The 27765-nt window shown below is 38.5% G+C and overlaps 1 protein-coding gene across 6 annotated transcripts in view; it reads left to right on the top strand.

Moving 5' to 3' along the window:
* The window catches only part of map3k15 (mitogen-activated protein kinase kinase kinase 15), a 219346-nt gene that overhangs the window by 156960 nt on the left and 34621 nt on the right, over positions 1–27765 (top strand). For 4 of the 6 annotated variants that reach the window (XM_051926897.1, XM_051926900.1, XM_051926901.1 and 1 more), the window contains 4 exons: positions 4548–4653; positions 19654–19811; positions 20181–20373; positions 24836–25013. In XM_051926897.1, coding sequence (XP_051782857.1) covers positions 4548–4653; positions 19654–19811; positions 20181–20373; positions 24836–25013 — 635 coding nt within the window. The remainder of the gene's footprint in view (positions 1–4547; positions 4654–19653; positions 19812–20180; positions 20374–24835; positions 25014–27765) is intronic. The other 2 variants (XM_051926899.1, XM_028799467.2) reach the window with 1 other exon arrangement.

Here is a 27765-nt window from a genome sequence, read left to right on the forward strand (position 1 = left end):
TTTGCTGTGAATAACACTTTGGTGAAACACTTTTTTGCTTACTTGTTTATGTGTTTATTTCTTCAGTAAAGTTTTTTGATTGGTGAATCGTTAATAAAGAGGATGTAAACCTTAAGTGCCAAATTTACTTCTTTGAATTAAAGTTCCTGTTTTGCACTGTATTTCTGGGCAACTTTTTCTTGCAATCATATCTGACATACACAGTTACAAATTTGAGTATTCTTATGAGCCACAGGATTCCCAAGTCAAGCAAAATGAATGCATCCACTCAGAGTGGTGGCTCTGAGGCTAGAGATCTGCACTGCCGGTTCGAATCCCGTAAATGCCAAAAGGGACTCTGCTCTGTTGGGCCCTTGAGCCAGGCCCTTAACTTGCAATTGCTGAGCACTTTGAGTAGTGAGAAAAGCACTATATAAATGCAAAGAATTATTAAATTATTATTAACCAATCAAAAAACAGTACTTGATAGAGCTCATCCTCTTAACTTCGACAAGCGAAAGTGACGGTTTTCATTCCAAGGTTTAACAAAAAACACAGACAAGCGTACAGATTGGGGCACCTGCAGGCAAACCCTGTATAATTGAAAATAAACAAATAAACATGAGTTATAAAAACATTGAAAAAGATCAAAAGACTTCTTTATAGATGTGAGTCTCCGGTCCAAGATGGAGACAGAAAGAGGCGGGTCCAGGTGGACAGACAGCAGAGGTGATATCAGAGGTGGTAGGGCTGTCAATCCTCCAGTCTGCCGAGGCAGGAAAATAAGGGCCGTTATTAGACATTAGTAATTAATGCCATCTTGTGGATCAGCGAGGAATTACCACCACCATAGCCTTTAAATTGCCCCCAATACATTACACACATGTGTAACTAAGGATTATTTCAGGTTGCGCGCTGTGTCTCAGAAATAAATACATGAAGAAATAATTAAATACATATATAAAGAAATAAGAAACAAAACATATTTCATTACGCATTTAATTATTTATACTTACATTTCATGTTGTTATTATTTATTTATTATCACATGTCACTGTACTTTATTTTATTTTGTTCAGAATATTCCTCCATAGGAGAAAGGTAATAGAATAAATTTAAAATTTTTTTATATTTTATAACTCTTGCCCTTGGTGTACTCTCAGCATTTCTCCTATGCCTTTCCTCGATATCCTCGTGTGACTTGACGTCTCCTGCCCAGTGCTTTCTCTCTCAATCAGTAAAGGCTGCTTCTCAGACTCCATCATTTTGAGGCACTTTGCCTGCCTTCTATCTACTTTTTGGAAACCACCAATGGTTGATGGTGTTGTGAGAAGAGAATGGGGTATTAATTGTTTGAACTGTTAAACCATTATTAGTTGCACCACATCCCATTTTAGCTTGTTTTGGTGCATGCCGGCATGTGCAAGTGGTAATTAATGATTGATGCACTGCTGACAGCTTGCAATCAGAAAGCACCAGTTGATTGCTATTTTAGACTAAAAGGGAGTGGGTAAGTGCAAGAAAAGGAAGAACATAAAAGAAAAAAGAACAAAACTGAATGAGAAAACAAACAATGGCTTTGGGAGAGGTAAATGGAGGAGGACGAATTGGACAGCATCCGTCAAGCTGACCAGTTTACCACCAGCAAGACAGTGGGCTGGGTGAGCTATAAGAGGTGGTGGAGAGAACACAAGAGATGATAAAAAGTTGGGTTCCTGATGTGCCAGCATCCGGTAGATGGCACGGTGCCCTAGGAACTTCAGTGACTGACAGAGGTGGCAGCTCTGGGACCCACTGGTAGCAGCTGAGGTTGTAGAATGATGAGTATGTGGAGGACTCCGTCCATGGGGTACCCATGGTCCTGACAAGGACAGAGAAAGAGTATGAAGGAAGAATGTTACCTTTCCAATTTGATGATTTTAACTTTTATTGGAGTATTTTAAACACCCTAGAACACTGACTTTGATTTTTAAGGCACAATTTCTGGTTTATTTATTTTTAATGATTTATTTGTTGCACTGTTTGAACCTTTAGATATGCACTTTATATCCTCAGTGTTTAAAGTAAACTGTTATTCTTTTGCTAAATAAGTCTCTTGCTTGTTTGCTCCTTCGCTCTGGTCCATCCTTAGTCTTGGCTATCAGTGACCCAGGTTTGAGAAAATACTAAGGCTACAGGCAACTCGGGCATCACACATGAGCTTCCATTACCCACAGTGAAACCATCATTTGTATTCTTGCGAATACTTCTCGTCTTTGCAGGTGACATAGATTGTGCCTTTTGAGTATTTAGTGACATAACATCATCCAGTACGTTACGTGCTTTGTTGTTATTGAAATGCTCCATTTTAACTCTTTTTTTGTAAAATACAAATAATTGTCACAATCAAGAACTGAACTTTGCACCTAGACATTGTGATAAAGGCGCTATATAGCGCCCGACCCGGCACAGACTGACACAGAGGCACGTGTAAAAACACAACACAGACTATATTTTCTTCAGCTGGAGGGCACATCTTTCACGTGAACCCCCCAGCCACAACACAGTCCCAAAAGCACTTAATCTCAACAACACAACTCTCTACCTTGGCACCACCACTCCTCGCAGGCAACCTCGTCCTCTACCTCCCGATTCTGGCTCCTGAATGGTGGATGCTGGTCCTTTTTATAGCCCACCCAGAAGTGCTCCAGGTGCTTGATCATCTGTTGCTAATTGCATTTCCGGGCGGGGCTGTAGAGGTGTCCATTGTTGGTGCCGGGATCCATGCAGCACCCCCTGGCGGCCACCCCAGATTCCCACAGGGCTGTGGAGAACTCCATCTCCCATGGAAGCCTGCTGGAAACTGAGGCACCATCGTCAGCCAGGGAGGCTACCACCAAGCGTCCCGTGGGAGGTAGTTAGGAGCCTATGGCTGCTCCCCCGGAACATAAGTAGATGGGACCCGGCCGCCCACCACAACATGCACACTAACACACACAGACAGTATATTTTATTATATAATAGATATGCAAATATATTATTTCTTTTTTATATTTTATTAATTTTAAAATGGAGTAAAAATGTGACTTAAGCACACAGTTTCTTATAATCTAAAGACATCAGCAAATATGCTTTTACAAATACTTTCCTACAATTCAAAATCAGATCATTCTTTACTGTAGTTCCAGATAGTGAGGATGATTTTTTTTCTATCAAAGCAATAACCAGTCAAAAATCGAATTGTTAATTAATTTGCTGTAATATTTGCTAACATAACTATCTATTCTAGAAAATGGTTTTAAATTTTAAGAGTGATTGGGAGGAGAATTAATTAATTTGTTTCATATGTTTTGGGGAGAAAGAAAGAAGTAAGAAAAAATGTATTGTATGTGATCGTTTTTTTGACCCAAATATATTTTCAAGTTATTTATAATGCTTTTATCCACATTTTAAACTACAGTAAGTTTGAAATTGTATGCAATTGTTATAATAATCCATAAATAGAGGGCTATTCAAAAAAAAGAAAGAGCATATTTCAAAAATTTATTTCAAACAAACTGTACAAGGCAGAAACACATTCCGCACATCACTGGATAGAGGAAAGTTCAAAGTTTAAAAGCCCGCCTAAAAGTACCAGTGAATGCCACTGAGCGCTGTTTCTTCTTTACAACAACAACATTTATTTATATAGCACATTTTCATACAAATGATGTAGCTCAAAGTGCTTTACATGTTGAAGAAAGAAAGAGAAAAAAAGATAAAATAAATAAGAATTAAAATAAGGAAACACTAATTAACATAGAATAAGAGTAAGGTCCGATGGCCAGGGAGGACAGAAAAAACAAAAAAAACTCCTGACGGCTGGAGAAAAAAATAAAATCTGCAGGGATTCCAGGCCACAAGACCACCCAGCCCCCTCTAGGCGTTCTACTTTATAGTAAAATGGTGACAACACCGCAAAAGAAATCATTTTGCATGCTGAAATTTGCGAAGTGTGAGTCCATTTGATTGGATCTTGTGCATCGTCTATGGCCTCCCAGGTCTCCAGACCTTACCCCCTGTGATTTTTATCTATGGTGGTACATTGAAGAACAACTGTTTGTTCCACCTATGCCCGTTAATTTTCAAGATCTGCGACATCGAATGGAGGAAGCTGTGAATTCAGTAACTAGGGACCGGTTGACTTGCGTGTGGCAAGAAATGGTCCACTGTTTGATGTTTGTCACGCTACACATAGTGCTCATGTTGAGTGCATGCAACCTCAAGGACCATAGGTGTTGTGGTGTTGTCTCCATTTTACTATAAACAAGAAACAGTGCTCGGTGGCATTCACTGGTACTTTTAGGTGGGCTTTTAAACTTTAAACTTTCCTCTATCCAGTGATGTGCGGAATGTGTTTCTGTCTTATACAGCTTGTTTGAAATACATTTTAGAAATCTGCTCTTTTATTCTGAATAGCCTGTTATAGAATCTGTTTCTATAAGAATTAGTTGTTTTCTAAAAAGTTTTATTTTAAAGTCATAATTAATTTTTTTCTCAGCTTTTAAGCCCATGTGTAAAAGTGTTTTTTTTTCCATTTTCTTTTACAGGGTGATAATGTCCTTGTGAACACATACAGTGGAGTTCTAAAGATATCTGATTTTGGAACTTCAAAAAGACTGGCTGGTGTAAATCCATGTACTGAAACATTTACAGGTGAAAACATAAAATATTTATCTGTTGCTTTTTTATCATGAAAGACTGGCCTTAAAAAGTTACCATCTGCATACTGGGTCATGGGATTATACTTGCAGTGTCCTGGAAATGTGAAAAAAGGAGAGTGGGCCAATAGGAAGTGTGCTTTATGAACATATTGCAACATGCACTGTAGATAAAGGGATACTTTTAGCAGCTAGAAGACTAACTTGATATGTAAACTACTTAACAGTTTTGCTAGCAAGCACTGACAGATTCAGATTTGTCTTGTGCAGAATTGCCTGCTAAGTGGACATCTGAATTCACCTTTATGTGTGGTAGTTTTAAACGACTGTTTGCTGAGAGGATTTCTCAAATACCAGCCATGACGCATTCCTGACGACTTTGTAACTGTAGTTATTAATTGTGTTAGGATAATAAAACTGCTCATCTTTAACCTTGATCAACATGACTGAACACTGTAAACAGCATATCCTTCAAATTAAACTTGATTTTTCAAAGATAATTTTAGGTTTATTCATGTTAACTATTTAGATTTTTTAAACATATTATTTTAATAAAAACATATTCTTCATTCACTGTATTGAAATGATCATTTTTGTATGATCATTTCAATTCATAATTTGTGTATTATATGCAACACATTTTTTACATATGAAATAGTTTTAGATATTTGTAATTGTTTCCTAAAGTTTGGAGTTGCTTTTCCAGAGTTAGCAGGTCTAGGAAAATGAATATAATATCAATGTGATATCTTTTACTTTTTAATATGCGTCCTCTGTTTGCTTTGTAACATATGCTAACCTTTTAACGAGCAGGGAGTGTGGCTAAGGGTTCTGATCTATAAAGCACCGGGTGTTTAGCAAGCTATTTTAACGTTAAAAGTCTTCTTTTAATTCCTGTTTTAGGTGCAGTATTTGTACATCTTAAAATGCATTTAACAAGTCAAAATTGATACTGATTTCTAATTTCCATTTTTAATTTTCATTTTAGAATTTACTTGTTGGTGTTACTGTGACTTTAGATGTGAAAAAATGTAGTTTTAACTGGTTGGAATGTAATTGAAGACAGCCCCTAATTTAAATTTTTACTAGTCAAAAAGAAATTACGACATTACTAATTTGAATGTTGACTAGACAAAATAGAATTACAAATACAGTATCACTACTTGCAAACTCCATAGAAAGCAATGAAAATAATGCTTGAAATAACCATGACTAACCTGATATTTAGCTTTCTCTGAATTAAATTATAACTAGTATAAGTAAGGCATCAAATGCTAAAAGAGCTTGATGTAAAAATGGTAGGCTAAATTTTTTTTAAAAATATGTAAATAACATGTGACATTCTTTTGAGACCTGTACATTGGTATAAATGAAATATTTGACTGAAAAGTCTTGAATGTTCTTGAAATCTTTAAAGCTTTAAATTATAAACAAGACTAGAAATTACTTTATTCTCATAGCAATTAGTAGCATGGAAGTAAAACATTAATTAATAAAACATAGAATAACCCCTAGTGTTATTCAGATATTTTTGTGTATTTTCTTCCTAGTCACTAAAATATGTAAATTCTTTTCCTGCAGTTGGTCATTTTTTTAAACATTGGTCAGATAACCTGAATGTGATGAGGTTTATCCTTTATTGATAGGTTAATTAAGCCTAAAATTCATTAATTGAAAATTTGTACATAATGACCCAGTGGTTAGTAATGCTGCTTCATAGCTCCAAGAACCTTGCTAGACCATGGTCACAGTCCATCATCCGGTGATTGCATGGATTTTTTGTAGTTTTTCTTTAACATGCCAAATACATGAATATTAGGTAAAATGGCACCTCATGATTGGGTAGAATGAGCAAAGAGGAGCTGGTATGGCAGATCAGCAAGTCACCCAGGACTGATTACTAGCTTCCCATGATCCTGAAATAGAAAACTTCCACTAATGAAATAGACTACTACATACTGTAGATATTAATCTTTCAAAATCTCTACACCTCTTCAACCTTACATTGACAGCAATTCCCCTTACAGTCCTACCTCTGCTGTTACAACAGTCGACACTTGCAGACAATTGATTTTCAGCAATTTTTAGTTAAAATGGTTTTGTAATTTGTGGCATTGTTCAAAGATCTGAACCTGCAAATTTAATTGAATATAACCAGATATTACATCAGTACTTGACGTAAATGACATTATTTTTTTACTTTTATTTTCCTTTTGATGTTGACAACATAGTGGCACAATGGCTGCATCTCACAACTCCAGAAGACATCTGTTGTGAATCCCAAACTTGTCACTGGCTTTATCGTTTCTATTCTGGTCCGGTTTTGGTGATTATGGGTGTTTGTTGGTTAAATGGATATTGGGAAATACCTTGGCTCAGGTTCCCAATGACTTTAAAATTATATTAGTCAAGTTTTAGTACAGTAAATGTATTGAATTATACACCATGCCACAAGCACATATATTTATTAGCTATATGGAAATCTTACAGACAGATACTAATATAGTCATACAGTCATTATGTATGTGTATGTATATATATATATATATATATATATATATATATATATATATATATATGGAAGAGAAGGTCTGTGATACGGTTTGCATATTTGCAGCTGGAGATCCACGAAGGGAGAAAAAACGAATCACGTATCATAAAGTAGTTTTTATTCCTGAGCTTTCAACCCCTATCAGGGGTCTTCATCAGAGGATAATGCTTAGACTTACAAGAATCAAAGGCAATATATAGAAACACATTCAGTGGGGGGGTGGGGTGGGTGGAGGTGACTAAGTCAGTATGATCAAGGGGGGGGGGTGGGGGGGTTGTATAGTTTAATTATTGTGTACATGTCCTTCTTAAGTTGGCATATGCTGGATTTATGTCCAAGTGTCTGTTGATGGCGTTTTCATCTGATAGCCAAGACTCGGCCAACTCTCTGGCACTTTTAGTACTGGCCTTAAATTTTACTTTTACGTTGTCCCAGTTGAATGTGTGTCCTGTCGATTTAGTATGTGTATATATCAAAGATAGTGCGTCCTTTCTTCTGACGGCGTTGCGATGTTCCTGTACACGTGTTGAGATTCTTTTTGACGTTTGTCCTATGTATACCACTGAGCAAGAATTGCATGGAATACTATAAACTGCGTTTCGTGTTTCGGCTGTCGATTTCTTGTTTTTAGCATTAAACAGGACCGTGCGCAGATTGTTCGTGGGTTTATGTGCTATTCTGATGCCCCACTTGGTCAGGGTGCGTGCTGTGCCTTCTGACACATTATGGTGATAAGGGAGTGAATGCCAGGTGGGGTGGGGGTTCTGATTTAAGTCGATTGTATGCTGATTCCTTTGGCATCTGCTGTGTAGACTCCGATTAATGAATGTTTTTGAGTATCCATTCGAGGTGAAAAGGTGGAAGAGATAGCGTCTCTCATTAATTTTTGTTTCCTTGGTATTACAATGAGTGTGGACTCGTTTGAATAGGGTTTTCACGCAGCTCCGTTTATGAGATGCACGCACCCTGACCAAGTGGGGCATCAGAATAGCACATAAACCCACGAACAATCTGCGCACGGTCCTGTTTAATGGTAAAAACAAGAAATCGACAGCCGAAACACGAAACGCAGTTTATAGTATTCCATGCAATTCTTGCTCTGCAGTATACATAGGACAAACGTCAAAAAGAATCTCAACACGTGTACAGGAACATCGCAACGCCGTCAGAAGAAAGGACACACTATCTTTGATATATACACATACTAAATCGACAGGACACACATTCAACTGGGACAACGTAAAAGTAAAATTTAAGGCCAGTACTAAAAGTGCCAGAGAGTTGGCTGAGTCTTGGCTATTAGATGAAAACGCCATCAACAGACACTTGGACATAAATCCAGCATATGCCAACTTAAGAGGGACATGTACACAATAATTAAACTATACAACCCCCCCCCCCTTGATCATACTGACTTAGTCACCTCCACCACTGAATGTGTTGCTATATATTGCCTTTGATTCTTGTAAGTCTAAGCATTATCCTCTGATGAAGACCCCTGATAGGGGTTGAAAGCTCAGGAATAAAAAAAAAAAAAAACTATTTTATGATACGTGATTCGTTTTTTCTCCCTTCGTGGATCTCCAGCTGCATATATATATATATATATATATATATATATATATATATATATATATATATATATATATATATATATATATTGTGGTAAGCAGCCCGGACACAGACAGGTGAACACCAAAGGTTTAAACACCACACACGGTTTATTATACATATTTTCTATTTACAATGCTGCACAACCCAGTGCCCCAGCACCAATCACCCTTAGTCCAGGCCTCTCTCAATGCCTCTCTCTCTTCTGACCACCTCCACTCCTCTCCACCAAGCTCTGTTCTCTTCCACTCGACTTCAGCTATCAAATGGAGGGAGGCAGCCCCTTTTATGTTTACCTGGACGTGCTTCAGGTGCCTCCTGATGAGCTTCCGCCGGCACTTTCTGGTGTGGCGGAAGAACCAGCTGAGCACCCGGAAGCACTCCAGGTGTCCCTGGTATTCCTTCCGCCAGCATCTCCGGGTGTGGAAAAGTGCTGACATCCAGGGCTCTTTAGGCATCCGGGCGCCCCCTGGTGGTGACCACGGGCCCCTATAGGGTTGAGCTTTCATGCTCTGTTCCCGTGGTCCCTATACCAACCAGAGGCGTACCACACAACCACAAATAATAAAAGGTTGGGACAGTAATAGAAAATGCAAATAAAACATAAAAAATGACTTTTATTTCATCGCAGACAGTATGAAACATGATATTTCATGTTTTGTAAGGTCAACTTCATTTCATTTGTTAATATAAAGTACATCCATTCCTGCATTTCAGGCCTGCAAAACGTTTTATAAAAAGTTTGGACGATAAAGCATTCACCACTTTGTAATGTCACAATTCCTTCTCACAACACTTAAAAGATGTTTTGACATTGAGAATAATAAGCGATGAAGCATTTCATTTGTGTTATTTTGTCCCAGTCTTCCTTAAAATTAAAATTACCATAATCAGCAATTTACAGATGTACTGCCTACATTATATAGAGGTAGAACAACTGATACATGTTTCAAAATGTTTATTCAGTTACTGATCGTTAGCTGCAGCTGGTATTTGAAGTACTGCAAGCGAACCCATTTTTTTCAGCCACATTTCCTTGACAGTGTTCACTCAACTGCCCATCGTAATACAGACCTACCGGTCCACTGTAAGCCGCAGGAACACAGGGTATGCTTGAACACCATTAAGATGGTTTTTGCCAAGTGATCCTCTGAAAAGTATGCAGTTAACAAACTTTTGATATGTAAATTCTATTCCACGTCAATGTAGTGTATCGTAAGTTATGTATTGCACCTTTCTACTCCAAAGAGTAACCGGTGCTGATCTGGAAAAAAGGAAGACTATCTGTAATAGGAGTTGGACGAGGGCTGCCATTAGTCTGAACTTTGTTAAAATAGCAAGTGCCTGAGCAGAGGAACACCATATATGTTAAAGCCCTGTGCTTACCTTGCTGACGATGCGAGCTGGCTGAACATCAGCTGACCCAGCAGGTGTAACTTTGCTAGCAACGAAAGGACTGACACAGTGTGTTTGAACCTCAAAAAGAAAGTGCACTACCTCCTTCAACCATATGGTGTGATCAAGGTGAAGAAGAAGACAAGCTACTAAAACAAAAGAAAGAAAAGGCACTGAAGATCTTTCTATATGTCTGGAGAAAGCCAGCCAAGAAAGTAACAAAGCATCGCTTACACCAGAACTACAAATACTCCCACTTTGACTCCAGAAAACTATTAATTGTACCTTAGTAGTTAGGACAAAGCCAGCTAATGTACTGAAGTATTGCTATAATTATAACTGAAAGGTAAAATTCATTGCAAAGGATATGTTCTAGCTGAGTTATTAGTCTTCTTAAATCTAGTAAGAAAGTACAGAGCAGCAACCCATAACCCATGTGCCCACATAAACAGGGAGTTAAGCCAGCACAGAGACTAGCTGTGAGTAGAACAACGCCACTTGCAGGCAATAGACACTTGATAATCAGCTAAGGATCCCTCTTAACCACATAAATGGAAAGATCAGAATTGATAAGTTATGTGCCTTTTTGTTGGAGAGAAAAAGATCTTTCTAAGCCAAGAGATAGATTTCATAAGTTATGTGTTTTTTTTATAGGAGAGAAAACTTTTAGCTAAGCTTCTATAATTTTATGTTTTGTGCTGTTTGTTATTATGTCTTGTATACATATACATACATACATACAAGTGGTCCCTGGGTTAAGGACGTCCGCCATGCGGACAACCCATGGTTATGAGCGGACTGCCTCAATTCTATAAATCATCTTATAATAAATTCTAACTTGACAAATGTGATAATTCTGCCTACAAACAAATGTTCTTTTTCGTATGAGTGAAGCGGGTCGCGTATTTGATAGCAGCTACTTCCACTTTGAGGAAGTACATTATGTGGTCTGATTGGTCAAGATATCTGTCTTATAAATAGAGCTAATTAAAAATTTAGTTCAGCTGATTCAGATCAGTATTTTCATTGCTTTTTGTTTGTTTTTAGGACAAATAACGAGGCAGTGGATAAAATGTAATCAGTTACAACAGAACATTCTATAAAAAATGTAATATGTTAATCTTATTTATTTTTAGCCTTCATTTCAGATTATAGGCATCACCGACGAATCATTTGGAAGCTTGTTTTCCGCTCTTCCATTTCAAGCATGAACTATTGCTTAGTTATCCAAGCAACTTAATGATCGATTTTGAATGCGCCGATGACATTGTGACTCATAAAGTCTGATCACAGTCCCATTTTTCTATCACTCTTGAATGATGCTGCCAAAGCATAAATCCAATGCAAGTGCTGGCAGTGCATCAAAGAAAAGAAAAATAATTGCCATGGAAAATAAGGTGGAAATAATAAAGAGATCCAACAGAGGTGAAACGCCTTCTGCAGTTGGTAAAGCATTAGACTATAGCTGGTCAACGATCTGAACAATTGGACAAAGAAAGAATAATGAATCATGTAAAAGGCCATGCCCCAATAAAAGCTGTGATTATTACAAAGCAACACAGTGGTTTAATTATTGAGATGGAAAGGCTATAAGGTCATTTATTATGAGAAAAAGAAAAGCTCTGTATAAACCTCCCTTGATGCCTACTGTACTTCAGGAAATTGACTCACGTAGTAAACACCTTCTCTCTAGCAGCAGAATCAAACCCTGACTCTACAGCATCAGTCCCATTCTCTCCAACAAGTCCATCATTTTGTGCATCATCTAATTAATAAAGTTATCATAATGTTAACTTACAGTATTAGTGTTAACCTTTAATCATTATCCTTTTTCTTTTTTTTCTATCTAAACAGTTTTAAGAACTGTTTCTTTAACATTTTTTACAGTACAATACTGTATGAACATATTTGTATTACTTATTATTATTATTATTATTACTACAATATTATGTATCGTTCTGTATGTTATGTTTTAAGATAGTTTTTTTTATTTTATTTTTTTATTAACACCACCTGCCTAATATTGCATAGGTACCTCTCGTGCTGCCAAAACTGCTCTAACCCATTGAGGTGTGGACTTCACAAGACCTCTGAAGGTGTCCTGTGGTATCTGGCACCAAGTCGTTAGCAACAGATCATTTAAATGCTGTAAGTTGAGAGGAGGGGCTTCCATGGATGGGGCTTGATTTCCCGGCTCATCTCACTGATGAGATCTAGGGAATTTGGAGGCCCAGTCAGCACCTTGAACTCTTTTGTTCTGTTCCTCAGACCATTCATGAACAATTTTTACAGTGTGGCAAGGCACATTATTCTGCTGAAAGATGCCATTGCTGTCAGGTAATACCACTGCCATGAAGGGGCGCAGGTAGTCTTCTGCAATGTTTAGGTAGGTGGTGTATTATCGTAGTCTTTCCCTCTACTTACCCTTTACCTGTTTTCTTCAAGGGTAAGTGTATTCGTCATGTTCGTTATCGGGTTGGTCTACTGTTGCACTTTAAGATGAACACACACATACATAGCTATACGCATACACACAGACCCTAACCACAACAGTGCCCCATGAATGACACACACACGCTGATTAACCTTTGGCACTTTAAACCACATAAGTGCTTTAGGAATAACACAGCCTGTCACTCAGCACTTCAAGAGACTTACTTATTATCGGCATGAACAAGATACGATGTTTTAATGATATCTCAGACCTAAATATTACTTTTGGTCTACAAGAATACATTTAATAATAATAATAATAATAATAATACATTTTATTTATATAGCGCCTTTCCCATGCTCAAGGCACTTACAGAATAAATAAAGAACGGCAGAATATACAGTATATAGCATTGTACAAACCAGATAAATAAACAAAGAAGATTAAGACAGTAAATTCTGAGAAAAAAAAAAAAAAAAACAGACAACATAATTGATGGTCTAGCACACACACACAGGTTACATGAGCATCTTGACAGAGAAGTAAACTGAGAGAAAGGTAATAAAGTCAAGTAGAGCTAAAAGCCTTCCTGAACAGATGAGTTTTGAGTTGTTTTTTAAAAGAATTCATGGAGTCAGCTGACCTGATTAATTTTGGTAGGTCATTCCAGAGTCTGGGCGCTATACAGCTGAAGGCCCTGTCACCCATGGAGTGTAGATTAGTGACGGGCACAACAAGATTACCAGAATCAGAGGACCTTAGTGGGCGGGCAGGCACATAGTGATGGAGAAGGTCACTGATGTAGTTTGGCGCGAGGTTATTTAAAGCTTTGTAGGTTATTAGTAGGATTTTATATTCGATTCTGTAGGACACAGGGAGCCAGTGAAGGCGGAGCAGGATGGGTGTGATGTGCTCGCTGCTGCTGGCTCGAGTAAGGACTCTCGCAGCTGAGTTTTGAATAAGCTGGAGCTGTGATATAAGATTAGAAGGGGCACCTGCCAGTAGGGAATTACAATAATCGATGCGGGATGTGATAAAAGCATGGACAAGTTTCTCAGCATTAGAGAAGGAGAGGAAGGAGCGAACACGGGATATGTTACGGAGGTGAAAGTAAGAAAGTTTCTTAATGTGATTTATGTGGGCGGAATAAGTGAGGGAGGAGTCAAAAATGACACCAAGATTTTTTACAGTAGAGGCAGGTCTGATGAGATCACTGCCAAGATGGACTGGGAAGGAGCTCATTTTATTAAGTTGCATTTTAGTCCCAATTTGCAGGAGTTCAGTTTTATTGCAATTTAATTTTAAAGAGTTCTGCTCCATCCAGGTTTTAATTTCACTAAGGCAGGTTGTGAGCTGAGAAAGCTCTGATGAAGTTCCACTTTTAACATTGAAGTAGAGCTGAGTATCATCTGCATAAAAATGATAACCCAATCCATAACTACGGATAATATGGCCAAGGGGAAGCATATAAATACAGAAAAGCAGAGGACCGAGGACAGAGCCCTGAGGGACTCCTTGTGTGACTGGCGCTGAGCTGGATCTACTGTTGCCAAGACTAACAAACTCTTGCCTATCAGTCAGATAGGACTTGAACCACTGGAGGGCAGTGCCAGAGATACCCAGCATGTTCTCCATTCTGAACAGTAGGATGTCATGTCTGACAGTGTCAAATGCTGCACTGAGGTCTAACAGAATTAATATGCTGGTTTGTCCAGAGTCTGCTGCCATAAGCAAATCATTGGTTACCCGTAGCAGAGCAGTTTCACAGCTGTGCCGCGCCCTGAAACCAGACTGAAAGGGTTCCATCAAATTATTAGAGGTTAGGGAAGCTACAACACGCTCAAGAACTTTTGACAGGAAAGGTAAGTGGGAAATAGGCCGGAAATTGTTAAGATTGTCAGCATCAAGGCCAGACTTTTTTAACGTTGGGGTTACAGAAGCAATTTTAAAAGTGAGCGGCACAGAGCCAGTGTCAAGGGATGAGTTTATTATTGTTGTAACAGTCGGGATTATGGCATGAAGGCAGGATTTAAGTAGTGTGGTGGGGATGGGGTCCAGTACACAAGTAGTCGGCCTCATCTTATAAAGCAGGTCATTAACAAACGCAGATGTGACTGGTGAGAACTTAGAGAAGGAGCTGGATGGAGTGGGAAAACAGGGAGAGATATAAACAGATGATGTATTTATGTTGGTTGAATTATTTAGATCTTTAATTTTGTTACGGAAAAAGTGGAGGAATTCCTCACAGACTTCAGTAGAAGAGGTAGTTGGACCAGATGCGGGTTCGAGTAGTTTATTAACTACAGAGAACAAAACCCTTGGGTTATCATGGCTACTTTCTATTATTCTGCCATAATGGGTGTTCTTGGCAGAAGTTAGTGCTTCTCTGTAAGCTCTTTGGTGGTCAGAGAAAGCCTGGATGTGCACGGTGAGGCCAGTCTTACGTGACATTCTCTCAAGGCGTCGGCCAGCTGCTTTCATAGATCGCAATTCTGAGTTATACCAAGGAGCTGAGCGTTTAAAGGAAACCTCCTTATGTTTTAAAGGAGCTGTTTTATCTAATGCTGAGTGAAGGGCTGAGTTATAGTGGTCAACAAAACTATCTAGTGTTGATGGAATAGGTGCAGACAGTAAAAGATCAGAAATGGATCCAGAAAGGATAGAGGGACAGATATTTTTAAGGTTTCTGTAAGAAATTTGTCGTTTACAGGTAAGAGGTGGGAGAGGTAATGAGACAGTGAAAAATACTGCTTTATGGTCAGAGAGTCCCAAATCAGTGCTGTAAATGTTGGCAACAGATAGTCCAGAAGTGCAGATCAGGTCCAATATATGACCGCCACAATGGGTTGGAAAATCAACATGTTGTGTCAAGTCAAAACAGTCCAGTAAGGACAGGAATTCATTTCTCAGTTTAGATGTGGGGATGTCAATATGGATGTTGAAATCACCAAGAAGGATAATTCTCTGAGAGTAAGAGCTTAGGTGGGTCAAAAGTTCAATCAGATCGGATAAGAAGGATGCATTGTATTTTGGGGGACGATAAAGAACAATGAGTGAGACAGGACCTGATTCCGTTGTTAGTTTAAGAGCCAGGCACTCAAAAGACAATGGGCAGTCAATTGGGATTCTTTTAACGTTTAAGTCTTCTCTGATAATTACTGCCAGCCCGCCGCCATGTCTTGAGCTGCGAGGCTCTGAGTGGAAAGTGAAACCAATTGGAGTCGCCTCTGTGAGAGACGCAAATTCGTTTGGTTTTTGCCAAGTCTCCGTTAGACACAGAATATCAAGTTTGGTGTCAGTGATGAGTTCTGACAACACCAATGCTTTGCCATTAAGAGACCTCGAGTTAAACAGTGCAATATTACATAATGAGGCTTCTTTCTGCACAGAGCCGCAATCAGGGTTTATTCCCACATAATGCAAGTTTGGCACACTGACAATTCTATTTCCAGGGTCATGAGAAGGACGGCGTATTCCTGAGCAAATGCTGCCGGTGGTCTTTTCATTCGCAGCCCGGCGGTGGCGGCGACCTGACCCGCGATGTATATATTTCGGGCGCTGCAAAATACCGGCGTCCTTTAGGATGTTGCAGTCAGACCATTTGCTCTGGACAAACTGTTTAATAAGAAGGAGTTTGTCATGAGAGTATTTTAGCATGATGCTGAGTAATACTTATCTGAATAGCAGTGGAGAAGCAGCACAGCAGAGTGGAACCGGTAGGACAGGCAGGTGTGGTAGCGTAGGTAAGCAGCCATAGCAATCAGCAGAAAGCATAGCAAGAGGAGGTAGCAGGAGTTGGAGGTTCCAATACACAGTCATAAACATACAAAGGCTCAGCACTCTTGACTATAGGCCATTTATCAGACAAGAATACCTTACTTTATGTACTGTTCCCTACTATGGAGTGGAGCTCTCACTCTCAAGCCTAATAAACCTCGCAGCACAAAGGTAATGGCAAATCTCCGGCTGCACCAGGTGCTCTAACTTATTACTTCAATCACTCTATAGACATTAAGACAAAGCATAGAAAGTTAAAAGCAGCATGGTAATTATTACAGGAATAATAATAATACCACTGGACCAAAGAGTAATAGAAAATAAGACTGATAGAAAAGTCTGGATATATATATATAGTCTTTAGAAAAAGCTTACGAAAAAAAGTAGAGATCACAAGGATGAATGTCCCAGGGCACTGTTTGATTTAGCAATGGATGTTCATGAAAATGCTGTTAACTGACGATTGGATGAAAACTGGTCACATGTGTCTTTGTTTTCTTCTCTGATGTCGCTCTTCCGTCATCGCTGTTTCTCTTCTTCTTCTGACGTTGCTTTCAAATGAGGCATATTTATTATAAAGTTTCATGCCATGGTTTCATAAACATGAATGTTCCATGCACCTGATTGGCTGGCTGTCAATATGATGGATGAATTTTGCTCAAACTCTCTAATCTATCTTTTCCCAGACTGTAAACCAAATTGTTGTCCCAGATGTCCATACATAAAGTAATCAGTATCCTGAGGCATCGGCTCAGTCTTCCTTTCCCAGGCTGTAAAACCATTTTAGCACTATGCTGTGAACAACTGTTATAAAAGTGAGGTGTAAGGGAAGAGGATATGCCTTTTTATTATAATCCCTCCTACATCTGAATTCATCTTGTTGGGATTGAGCAAAATATAATAACAAAAATGTAGAGAATAATTTGTAGAGCCAGTTTCTGTAGCCGAGGATCGGACCGCCAAGGTCCCCGCCTTCGGCCACCACCCAACTCACACTGCACCCGACCTCCTTGGCCCCTCCCATAGGTGGTGAGCCCATGGGAAGGGGGACCCACGTTGCATCGGTCTGTCGTGGTGAAAAAGGAGCTGAGCCGCAAGGCGAAGCTCTCAATTTACCAGTCAATCTATGTTCCTACCCTCACCTATGGTCATGAGCTATGGGTAGTGACCGAAAGAACGAGATCGCGAATACAAGCGGCTGAAATGAGTTTCCTCCGCAGGGTGTCTGGGCTTTCCCTTAAAGATAGGGTGAGAAGCTCAGTCATCCGGGAGGGGCTCAGAGTAGAGCCGCTGCTCCTCCGCATCGAGAGGAGTCAGATGAGGTGGCTCGGGCATCTGATCAGGATGCCTCCTGGACGCCTCCCTGGTGAGGTGTTCCAGGCACGTCCAACCGGGAGGAGGCCCCGGGGAAGACCCAGGACACGCTGGAGGGACTATGTCTCTCGACTGGCCTGGGAACGCCTTGGGATTCTCCCGGAAGAGCTAGAAGAAGTGGCCGGGGAAAGGGAAGTCTGGGCATCTCTGCTCAAGCTGCTGCCCCCGCGACCCGACCTCGGATAAGCGGGAGACAATGGATGGATGGATGGATAATTTGTAGATTTTATACACCATAACAGGTGGTATATGTCAAAGTAACATCCAAATGAATGCCAGGACCAAAGGTTTACCAGTAGAACATTGCCCAAAGAATTGCAGTTTTTGCTACCTTGCCTTCTTCCCAAAATGTTATTCATCAGACCAGGCCACCTTCTTCCATTGCTTCATGATTCAGTTCTGATACTCATGTGCCCATTCTAGACAGTTTTTGGCGGTGGACAGAGGTTAGCATGGGCACTGTAACCAGTCTAACCAGCTATGTAGCTCCACACGCAGCAACCTGCAATGCATTGTTTATTCTGAGATGTTTCTCTCATGGCTAGCCTTAAGTTTTTCAGCAATTTGTGCTAAAGTAGCTCTTCAGTGGGATTATACCAGAAAGGCTAGCCTTCAGTCCCAGTGAGCCTTTGGCACCAGTAACCATGTGATTGGTTCACCAGTTGTCCTTCTGTGAGCCACCACTGATAGCTTCTAACCACTGAATACTGACAACATTCCAGAAGCCCTGCAATTTTGGGGAGGCACTGACCAAGTCATCTAGCCATCACAATTTAGCCGTTGTTAGAGTTGTTTAGATATTTACAGTTGTCCAATTTTCCTACTTTCAATACATCTTCAAGAACTGAATGTTCACTTGCTTTCTAATATATCCATCCCCTCGACAAGGTGCCATTGTAACAAGATAATCTATGTTATTCACTTCACCTGTCAGTTGTTTTAATGTTGTGGCTGGTAAGTGTGTGTATATAATTTATTTATACTCTCATATGTCCATCTTCTATTATCCTTTTAAAATATACTGTACTATTTTATTTCAACAAGAGTGTTTGGGGTATTTGTGAAAATAAGCCTGTCGCCACGTCAAACCACCACAGAGAAAGTGAAAGTGTTAATGTAGACTGTTAATTTTGTTAAATAATTACAAGCATTGCTGGTGGAAAATTTATAATTAATTGAGCGATTAACCCTTCTGTTTTTCTGCTGCCTTTATTCTTAATTTGTCCACTTTTTTGTAAAGAATTTAGAAAATTGTGTAGGCAGATTTAATTTCCTCAAAAATGTACCATTTCTAAGTAAATACAAAATGAATTTGAATGACTTTGTGAATAATTTGAGTTGAAATTCCAATTTAGAAAGTTTGAAAATCATGTTGTGTTATTCATTTGGTGAGCCTGCATTTAAGATATTTCAGTTATTTTACTTTATATTTGCATACACCTACACCTAAAGCAACTTTCATTAATTGCATACATTACAAATATAAATCGCTCAAAAAAAATTAAAGGAACACTTTGAAAACACATCAGATCTCAATGGGGAAAGAAATCCTGCTGGATATCTATACGAATATGGACTGGGTAATGTGTTAGGAATGAAAGGATGCCACATCATTTGATGGAAATTATAATTATCAACCTACAGAGGGCTGAACTCAAAGACACCCCAAAAATCAAAGTGAAAAAATGATGGCTCAGGCTAGTCCATTGTGATGAAATTTCATTGCAGCAACTCAAAATCGTACTCCGTAGTTTGTATGGCCCCCACGTGCTTGTATGCATGCCTAGTATGACAAATGTGTATGTAGCATTTTGCATCATTTAATTGTCCTCATGCTCTTGTTCTCTTTTTAGGAACATTGCAATATATGGCACCAGAGATTATTGATAAAGGCCCTCGAGGGTATGGTGCTCCAGCTGACATCTGGTCTCTAGGGTGTACAATTATAGAAATGGCTACTGGGAAGCCACCATTTCATGAGCTGGGAGAACCTCAAGCTGCCATGTTTAAGGTAAGGTTGTATAGGGCCAATGAATTCATGTACAGGTACTCTTCTTTGACTAATTGACATCTTATAGGGCATTTTTACAAAGTAAGCAGTATTGTTTGAATCTTTCAGAGAGAGTAAAATATGAAAGCTTTATGACACTGTTTTTACAGACGTACATATTTATACTTGTGTCATGTACATATTAATTAACTAGCACAGCATGTCAGCCTTTAGGTTTATTTTATTAATCATCCTGGCAAGTCATACTTTCAGTGTGTTTTGTTTTAGATTTTTGGTTTTTAGTAAAGTATAGAGATAGGATATGGTATTTATTCACAGTAACATTTGCTTTGGATTGAAAGCCTTATTTCTATCACTCCAAACTACTAGGTTGGAATGTTTAAAATTCACCCTGAAATTCCAGAATCCCTTTCAACTGAGGCGAAGTCCTTCATCTTGCGCTGCTTTGAGCCAGACCCCAACAAGCGTGCAACTGCTACAGATCTCCTTAAAGATTCTTTTGTCAGGCATAATGTCAAAGGAAAAAAGAATAAAATTGCATTTAAACCCTCAGGTATGTATAGTGGATTGAAGACTACCAGTGCAGGGTATCAATAAAAGGGAGAAAGTGCACATTTTGCCATTACAGTAAACTTCTAAGATTTACAATTTCATTCTTGATTTATCATTTGACAAGTCCTTTCTTATATGCATAATGTCCATCTGTCTTTTCATCTGTGCATTGACTTTGCATAGTTACTTCTTAGTTAAATGTTAAAGAGAGTTTTGCTTTTTCATGTAGTAGAGGTCTTAACTGCTTAAATCCATCATGAATTGAAACATGTGTTGAAAGTCTGACAGGTTTACCAGTGTGACAAAGTGTTTACCAAAATGACATCTGACACGTTCATTCTAAAAGAAACTTTTGTCATTTGTGTCTACAGTTTTCCAGAACACTGTGCTTTAAACAAGGAAAGAAAAGTTAAAACTCCTGACATGGCCAGACTCAGAGCAGCAGACATAATAATTCATTTTAAGTACTATACTGTACATCTGTCAGCCCACGTTTTAACTGTGAAAACAAAGTACCATTTAATAGAGAAAAAACATCTAGTGACACAGCAACTTCTCTAAATAATTTAAGATAACTCTGTACCTAACAAGCAAAGCAAGACTGCTCCACATTCCTGCAGTGCTTTGAGCACTGTAAAATAAATGTTCCCTAAGCCTCCTTTTGAATGCTAACAAAACACCAACCATAGTTATTGTGTCATGACAGAAACTGAAATTGACTGAATCATGTGGGACTAAATTGACATCATGTGGGCATGCCAACAACTATCATATGCTTTCACTGTTTTGCATTTATAGCTTTGGGGATTTGAGAAGTGATGAGAGGTTTGTATGGTCAGGTGTATCTTCTAAAAAGCAAACTGAGAAAGAGAATGAAAACAGCAGCTCATGTGCTGAAATAAATATAATTTTAGGTACTGGATAGATCTTAATGAGACTATCACTTTTTCCTGTTCTTATGTGGCCCCTCTCAATGGACTGCTGCTGCTTTGCTGCTCATTAAACGGGATGTGCTGTAAACAGTGTGGCAAGGTTTGTCTCAGTTTGTATTTACCAAGTTTTGATCCATCCCATTTTCATTCATCATTCTTCTGCTTTTTCATTTCTTGGGGTTAAGATACTGAGAGTACAAAGAAGGGTCACAAAACAGCCCTGTTTTGAGGCACTAGGTTGCAAGCATCATTATTCAGATTTGTAATGCCACTAGTAGATTTCTTATCTTACATCTACCAAGTTATGCCCTCACACACATACAGTACATGTTCTGCAGATATGTAGCATAATTTTAAACTCAGCCATACTGCCAGAGACCAACTTGTAAGTACCACAGCTAGAAAAGCCTGGCCTTGACCTTTTTAAAATAACCATTCCACAGACAAATGTGGCGATTTTCCATTTCTTAAGTGGTTTCTGGCAAGGAAAAAGTGCATCATATAAGTTGAAAATGCGACACTATATTCCAGATCAGTGAATCTTTGAAGCTGTGAATGCACAACTGCACAATCATATACTGTTTAATGTTAAAACCAGATGGCTATTTGCAGTAAGTATTTCCATGGTGGGTTTTCTGAATCAGAATAGATAGATAGATAGATAGATAGATAGATAGATAGATAGATAGATAGATAGATAGATAGATAGATAGATAGATAGATAGATAGATAGATAGATAGATAGATAGATAGATAGATAGATAGATAGATAGATACTATATACACTATATTATACACTATTCTATGGGGTGCATAGGACACTAAACCAAAAACTGTCCAGCTAGCCGTAAAGAAACGTGCAAAAAGATCACAGCTGTGGCAGCAAGCAATAAAAGTTATTGAAAATAAACACACTGGAGAACACAGTACCAGTTCCTCAAATCATGTGTTGATAACTTGCTAGCTTGCTGTAATTCTAGGTGTTTTTTGCCTGGAGTTTTCTTCTTAATTCTGACAGACAGCTACAGGTCACAAACTTAAGTAGGCCCAGATCTTTCAAACTCCGAAATACCATTCCAAAAAATTAAAGATATAATCAGTTTACCTATTACCCAATAATTTTAGATTTTGTGTATTCCATCCATCCATCCATCCAACCCGCTATATCCTAACTACAGGGTCACGGGGGTCTGCTGGAGCCAATCCCAGCCAACATAGGGTGCAAGGCAGGAAACAAACCCCAGGCAGGGCGCCAACCCACTGCAGGATTTTGTGTATTTGGTACACAAAAATTTAATGTAGCTCAATTATTACAGCTAGTTTACAAATGTATTAGTTTATTCCTTCTTGGTTTCACTAAAATCACAACTTGAAATATGAATGATTAATTAAAAAATAAAAAGGTGCTCTGATTTAGTAGCCATTTGAAAAGCCCTTGCTACTGCAGTGCCTCTGAACCGTCTAGTCTTTCTGTATTTTGCCTTTCCTAGTCTTGAATCCTTAATGCTGCGCTGTTTAAATTTTGTTGCGAGCTCAGAACAGCATTAAGGCTCAAGTCTTCCATCCCATCTCCTACTTGTGTGCATAATTGCTTTTTTCATTTTACATTTTTCTCAACATTATGTTTGTCTTGTTTAGTTGTACTGCTTAAAGATATCAACATTTCTGGATCTGATCCTGAGAAATGATGATACCATAAATCAATTCATGTTGCTTCATTATATCTGCTTCTTTGGTTAGATCTGTGAAAGTTCCAAGCACCTTCATCTGGGGGGATTTGTGGCAAAGAATATTACACGTGTTATTCAAAGATGTAATCATATACACTACTACTTTGGATTTGTGCTAATTAAAAAGTCTTAAAACGTTTATTTGCAGCTCTCTTTTAAACTGTTTGACAGAATCAGGATAAGTATAAATCCCATTGTTCTTGCCTTTGGTGCTGAGCAATATGTTTTCTTTGCCTTGAAATGTTTCAGAATTTACTATAAAGGTCAGAGGAGAAAGTTTTCAAGGTAAATGGCAAGTTCTTTCAATTTTGTTGTGTTTTTTTTGGGTGTCACACAGAATTTTAGTGAAGACCTCTGACATAAATTTGTTAGCATTAACCTTTGTTTCTAGATCAGTAGCCTTGTTATTTGTGGAGGCAGCCATTTTTTCCTGTTGTTCAACATGGGGTTTAACATATCATTCACCTTATCATGCTGTATACCGATCTTTTTTTTTTTTTTTGACATACTTTATTATTCCAAGGGAAAATTGTCATTTTGCCATGACCTTTGGAGGTCAAAGTGCAGGGTCGGCCATTGTACAGTGCCCCGGAAGCAATTTTCAGGTTGAGGGTCTCGCTCAAGGGCCCAACTGAATAGGATCTCTTCTGGCCGTATCAGGATTTGAACCGGCAACCTTCTAGATATCAGTGCAGATCCTTAGCCTCATATGCACCACTCCACCCTCTGTGGCTCAGTCGTAGTCATTCAGTAATCATTGCTTATAGTCAGGTTTTTAATTTTTTTTTTCTTCAAATTTACTCCCAATCTGTAAATTTCATCTCTCTAAATCTTCAGATTTCAGGGAGCCTCCATACTGCCACAGTCATACTGTATAGTTCCAGTGGTGTTGCCACTTGTTAGAGAGTAAGAAATTGTCAGACACATGGTTTTTGTTAATCAAGGTGACTCCTAAGAATCCTTGCCGTAAACTGGGCCAGCTGGAAAGCCAGCTCTGGAGGTAAGGCAAGGCCCAGTAGTTAGATCTCTTCAGCAAATAGAGTACCAAGCATGACATCAGTCTCTTCAATTTTCACTCCCTCTCGTTACAGGCCATAAGGTGGCACTTTTTTGTTTCGATTGCTAATTTGATTGATGTGGTAGGGATTATTTTGAAGAAATTCCTAACTATATAAAATAATACTTGCCACAGATAATAAAGTGCAGTATATCCTGGAGGTTGTAAAGAAGATGAGAGCAAAATAAGATTGTCGAGGAAGCAGGTGTCTCAAGAAATGAATGCCTCAGAAACAAACAAGACCAATAATACTTCTCTGAAATCACCAGTGACACTTGCAGTGCATTGTCCTCATTCAGAAGTAGAGTTGCACCTACTTTTCCCCCCTTGGACCAACTCTTTTCTTACTTGCCTGCTATAGTCAAACACCGTATGTTCGCCTACCACTTATCTCAATTGACTGCACTGCAGATTTGTATGCATACTATATCCTTAAGTGAAAGAGAAAGGGATGAATGGAAGGAGCAGTATCTTGTGCCATATTTGCTAATAGTGGTTTTGTAAAGGCTTTAACCTTGTAAGGCCGTGTTCTGATTATTTCTTTACATGCTGGAACTTTCACATCTATACTGTCTCTTTTGTCCATGGCAGATATTTTCTAATAGATTTAGTAATGCAATACTCCCATTTCTGCACAATTACGTGTCTTTGTATCTGTAGAATGCAGAAACAAAAACCTTCTTCTCTTAAATATCTTGCCAAAACTCTAACCAGAATTGAGAATGATTTACTTTTCTTACTCTCTCTCTCTAGACTACCTTCGAAGTGTGTCTCTACCTATCCAGATGCAGGGTGAGAACGCAGGTAGCAGCAGTAGTGAGCATGGCTCAATCTCACCAGACTCAGATTCTAAGCATGATGTGTTCTTTGAAAAGAAGAAAAGGTCTAGTTCGGAAAACCTTATCAAACCACCAAGTTCAAACTTCCTGAGGTAAGACCTGAAACATAAGTTTGTTTGTTTGGTTTTGGTCCCTTTATAAATAGATGCAGTTAGTTACCAATTTATAGAAAAGATGGTGTTATCCTTTAACATTTGTCTATAGTGTTATAGTATAGGAAGAATAATGAATAAAAGTAATGCTGTTGTGTGAGTTTATTCAATTTTTCCCATGAGCAAATTGTTCTAAACAAATGTATCAATTTGTACAGTTGTATTCCTTGCTAGCCCATATTCCCTTTTATTTGCATTAAAAATCAAAAAGGTTTTATTAACATTTATATATATATATATAAAATATATGTGTGTGTGTGTATATGTATATAAATATATTTGTGTGAATGTATATCATATCCATCCATCCATCCAACCCGCTATATCCAAACTACAGGGTCACGGGGGTCTGCTGGAGCCAATCCCAGCCAACACAGGGTGCAAGGCAGGAAACAAACCTCGGGCAGGGCGCCAGCCCACTGCAGGGCACGCACACACACCAAGCACACACTAGGGACAATTCAGGATCGCCAATGCACCTAACCTGCATGTCTTTGGACTGTGGGAGGAAACCCATGCAGACACGGGGAGAACATGCAAACTCCACGCAGGGAGGACCTGGGAAGTGAACCTGGGTCTCCTAACTGTGAGTCAGCAGCGCTACCCACTGCGCCACCGTGCCGCCCGTATATCATATATATATATACTAGCAAAATACCCGCGCTTCGCAGCGGAGAAGTAGTGTGTTAAAGAGGTTATGAAAAAGAAAAGGAAACATTTAAAAAATAACATAACATGATTGTCAATGTAATTGTGTTGTTATTGTTATGAGTGTTGCTGTCTTATATATATATATATATATATATATATATATATATATATATAAAATATACACACACATAAACATAAATATACATATACATATATACATATACACATCTACATATACATACATATATATACATATATATATACATATACACATCCACATATATATACACATATCAACATATATATACACAGATACAGTACATACACACACATATACATATATACATATACACATACATATATATATATATATATATATACACACATACATACATACACATATACCCCGATCTACATGCTGTCAAATAAACGAACCACACGCCGTGGCGCAACGTTAGGGGCATCGCCTCTGGCGCTGACGTCCGAGGTTCGATTCCCGAGAGGGAGTGCAGTGGAGTGTGTATGCCTGATGAGCCCAGAATGAGGGCAAAACACGTGTCGCGTACTCTTTGCATTTATTTGACAGTAAACTATTTCAGCCATTCTATGATCTGCTCTTCACAAACTGAGGGCACCGTGGCGGATGTTAGCAGGTTGCTGGCCAACCACAAGCGTTACCTGGTAGGTAACCACCCATACAATCAGATTGTGACACAGACTTCGAATGCCGTGAATATATATATATATATATATATATATATATATATATATATATATATATATATATATATATTTTTTTTTTTATTTTTTTTTTTTTTTTTTCACACAGGGCCATGTAGGTTTGGATTTTTTTTTCTCCCTAAATAATAAAAACCACCATTTACAAACTGCATTTTGTGTTTACTTGTGTTATATTTGACTAATAGTTAAATGTGTTTGATGATCAGAAACATTTTGTGTGACAAACATGCAAAAGAATAAGAAATCAGGAAGGGGGCAAATAGTTTTTCACACCACTGTATACACACACACACGCACATAAACATATATATACATACACATATATACATATATATACATATCTACATATACACATATATACATATATATACACATATACTCATCCACATATATATACATATATATATACATATATATATATATATATATATATATATATATATATCTCTACATATCTACATATATATATCCATCCATCCATTTTCCAACCCGCTGAATCCGAACACAGGGTCACGGGGGTCTGCTGGAGCCAATCCCAGCCAACACAGGGCACAAGGCAGGAAGCAATCCCGGGCAGGATATATATATATATATACACATATCTACATATATATATCAAAATACCCGCACTTCGCAGCGGCGAAGTACTGCTTTAAAATTTTTATTAAGAAGAAAAGTAAACCTTTTTAAACTGAGGGAAAATGTATCAATAATTATTTGTTAAGGATCTCTTTGTATAGCACGTTGTCATTTCGCCCCTCTGCTTGTAATATGACCAAGCTGTGTGGTATCTTACTGTTGAGCATGCAACGTACAGTTGGCCATGTGAAAAGCAGTCCTGCCTCAAATCAATGCCAACCTTTTGTAGGGTCTGTCCCTGAGACTTATTGTCATTGCGAAGCAGAGCCTTAGTGGAAATTGTAGGCGTTTGAATTGAAATGGGAGATCAGAGGGTATAACGGGGATGCGAGGAATAAAAACTCTCTCCCCTGAGCCACCGCCAGTAAAAATAGTGGCCTCAATGAGGTTGTTTTGCAGACACGTGACCTGAAGTCTCGTGCCGTCACAAAGTTTCAGTGGCTGTACGTAAATCCACAATTGGTTTCATATTCTGTTCGTACCTTATCAATTGTGTTATTTGTTTTTTGAACAGGTTTGATTAATCGAAGTGATCACTCCTGCTGCGTTCAGTCACTTCACGTGATCCGCTCTCTTGTGTGATGTTGCGATGTCCACGGGTTTATTTAATGTTAGCTAAGACCCGGCAGTTAAAAGTGTCTTCTCATTAAACTTGTATCTC

Source organism: Erpetoichthys calabaricus, chromosome 4, assembly GCF_900747795.2.
Source record: "Erpetoichthys calabaricus chromosome 4, fErpCal1.3, whole genome shotgun sequence".
Lineage (NCBI taxonomy): Eukaryota > Metazoa > Chordata > Cladistia > Polypteriformes > Polypteridae > Erpetoichthys > Erpetoichthys calabaricus.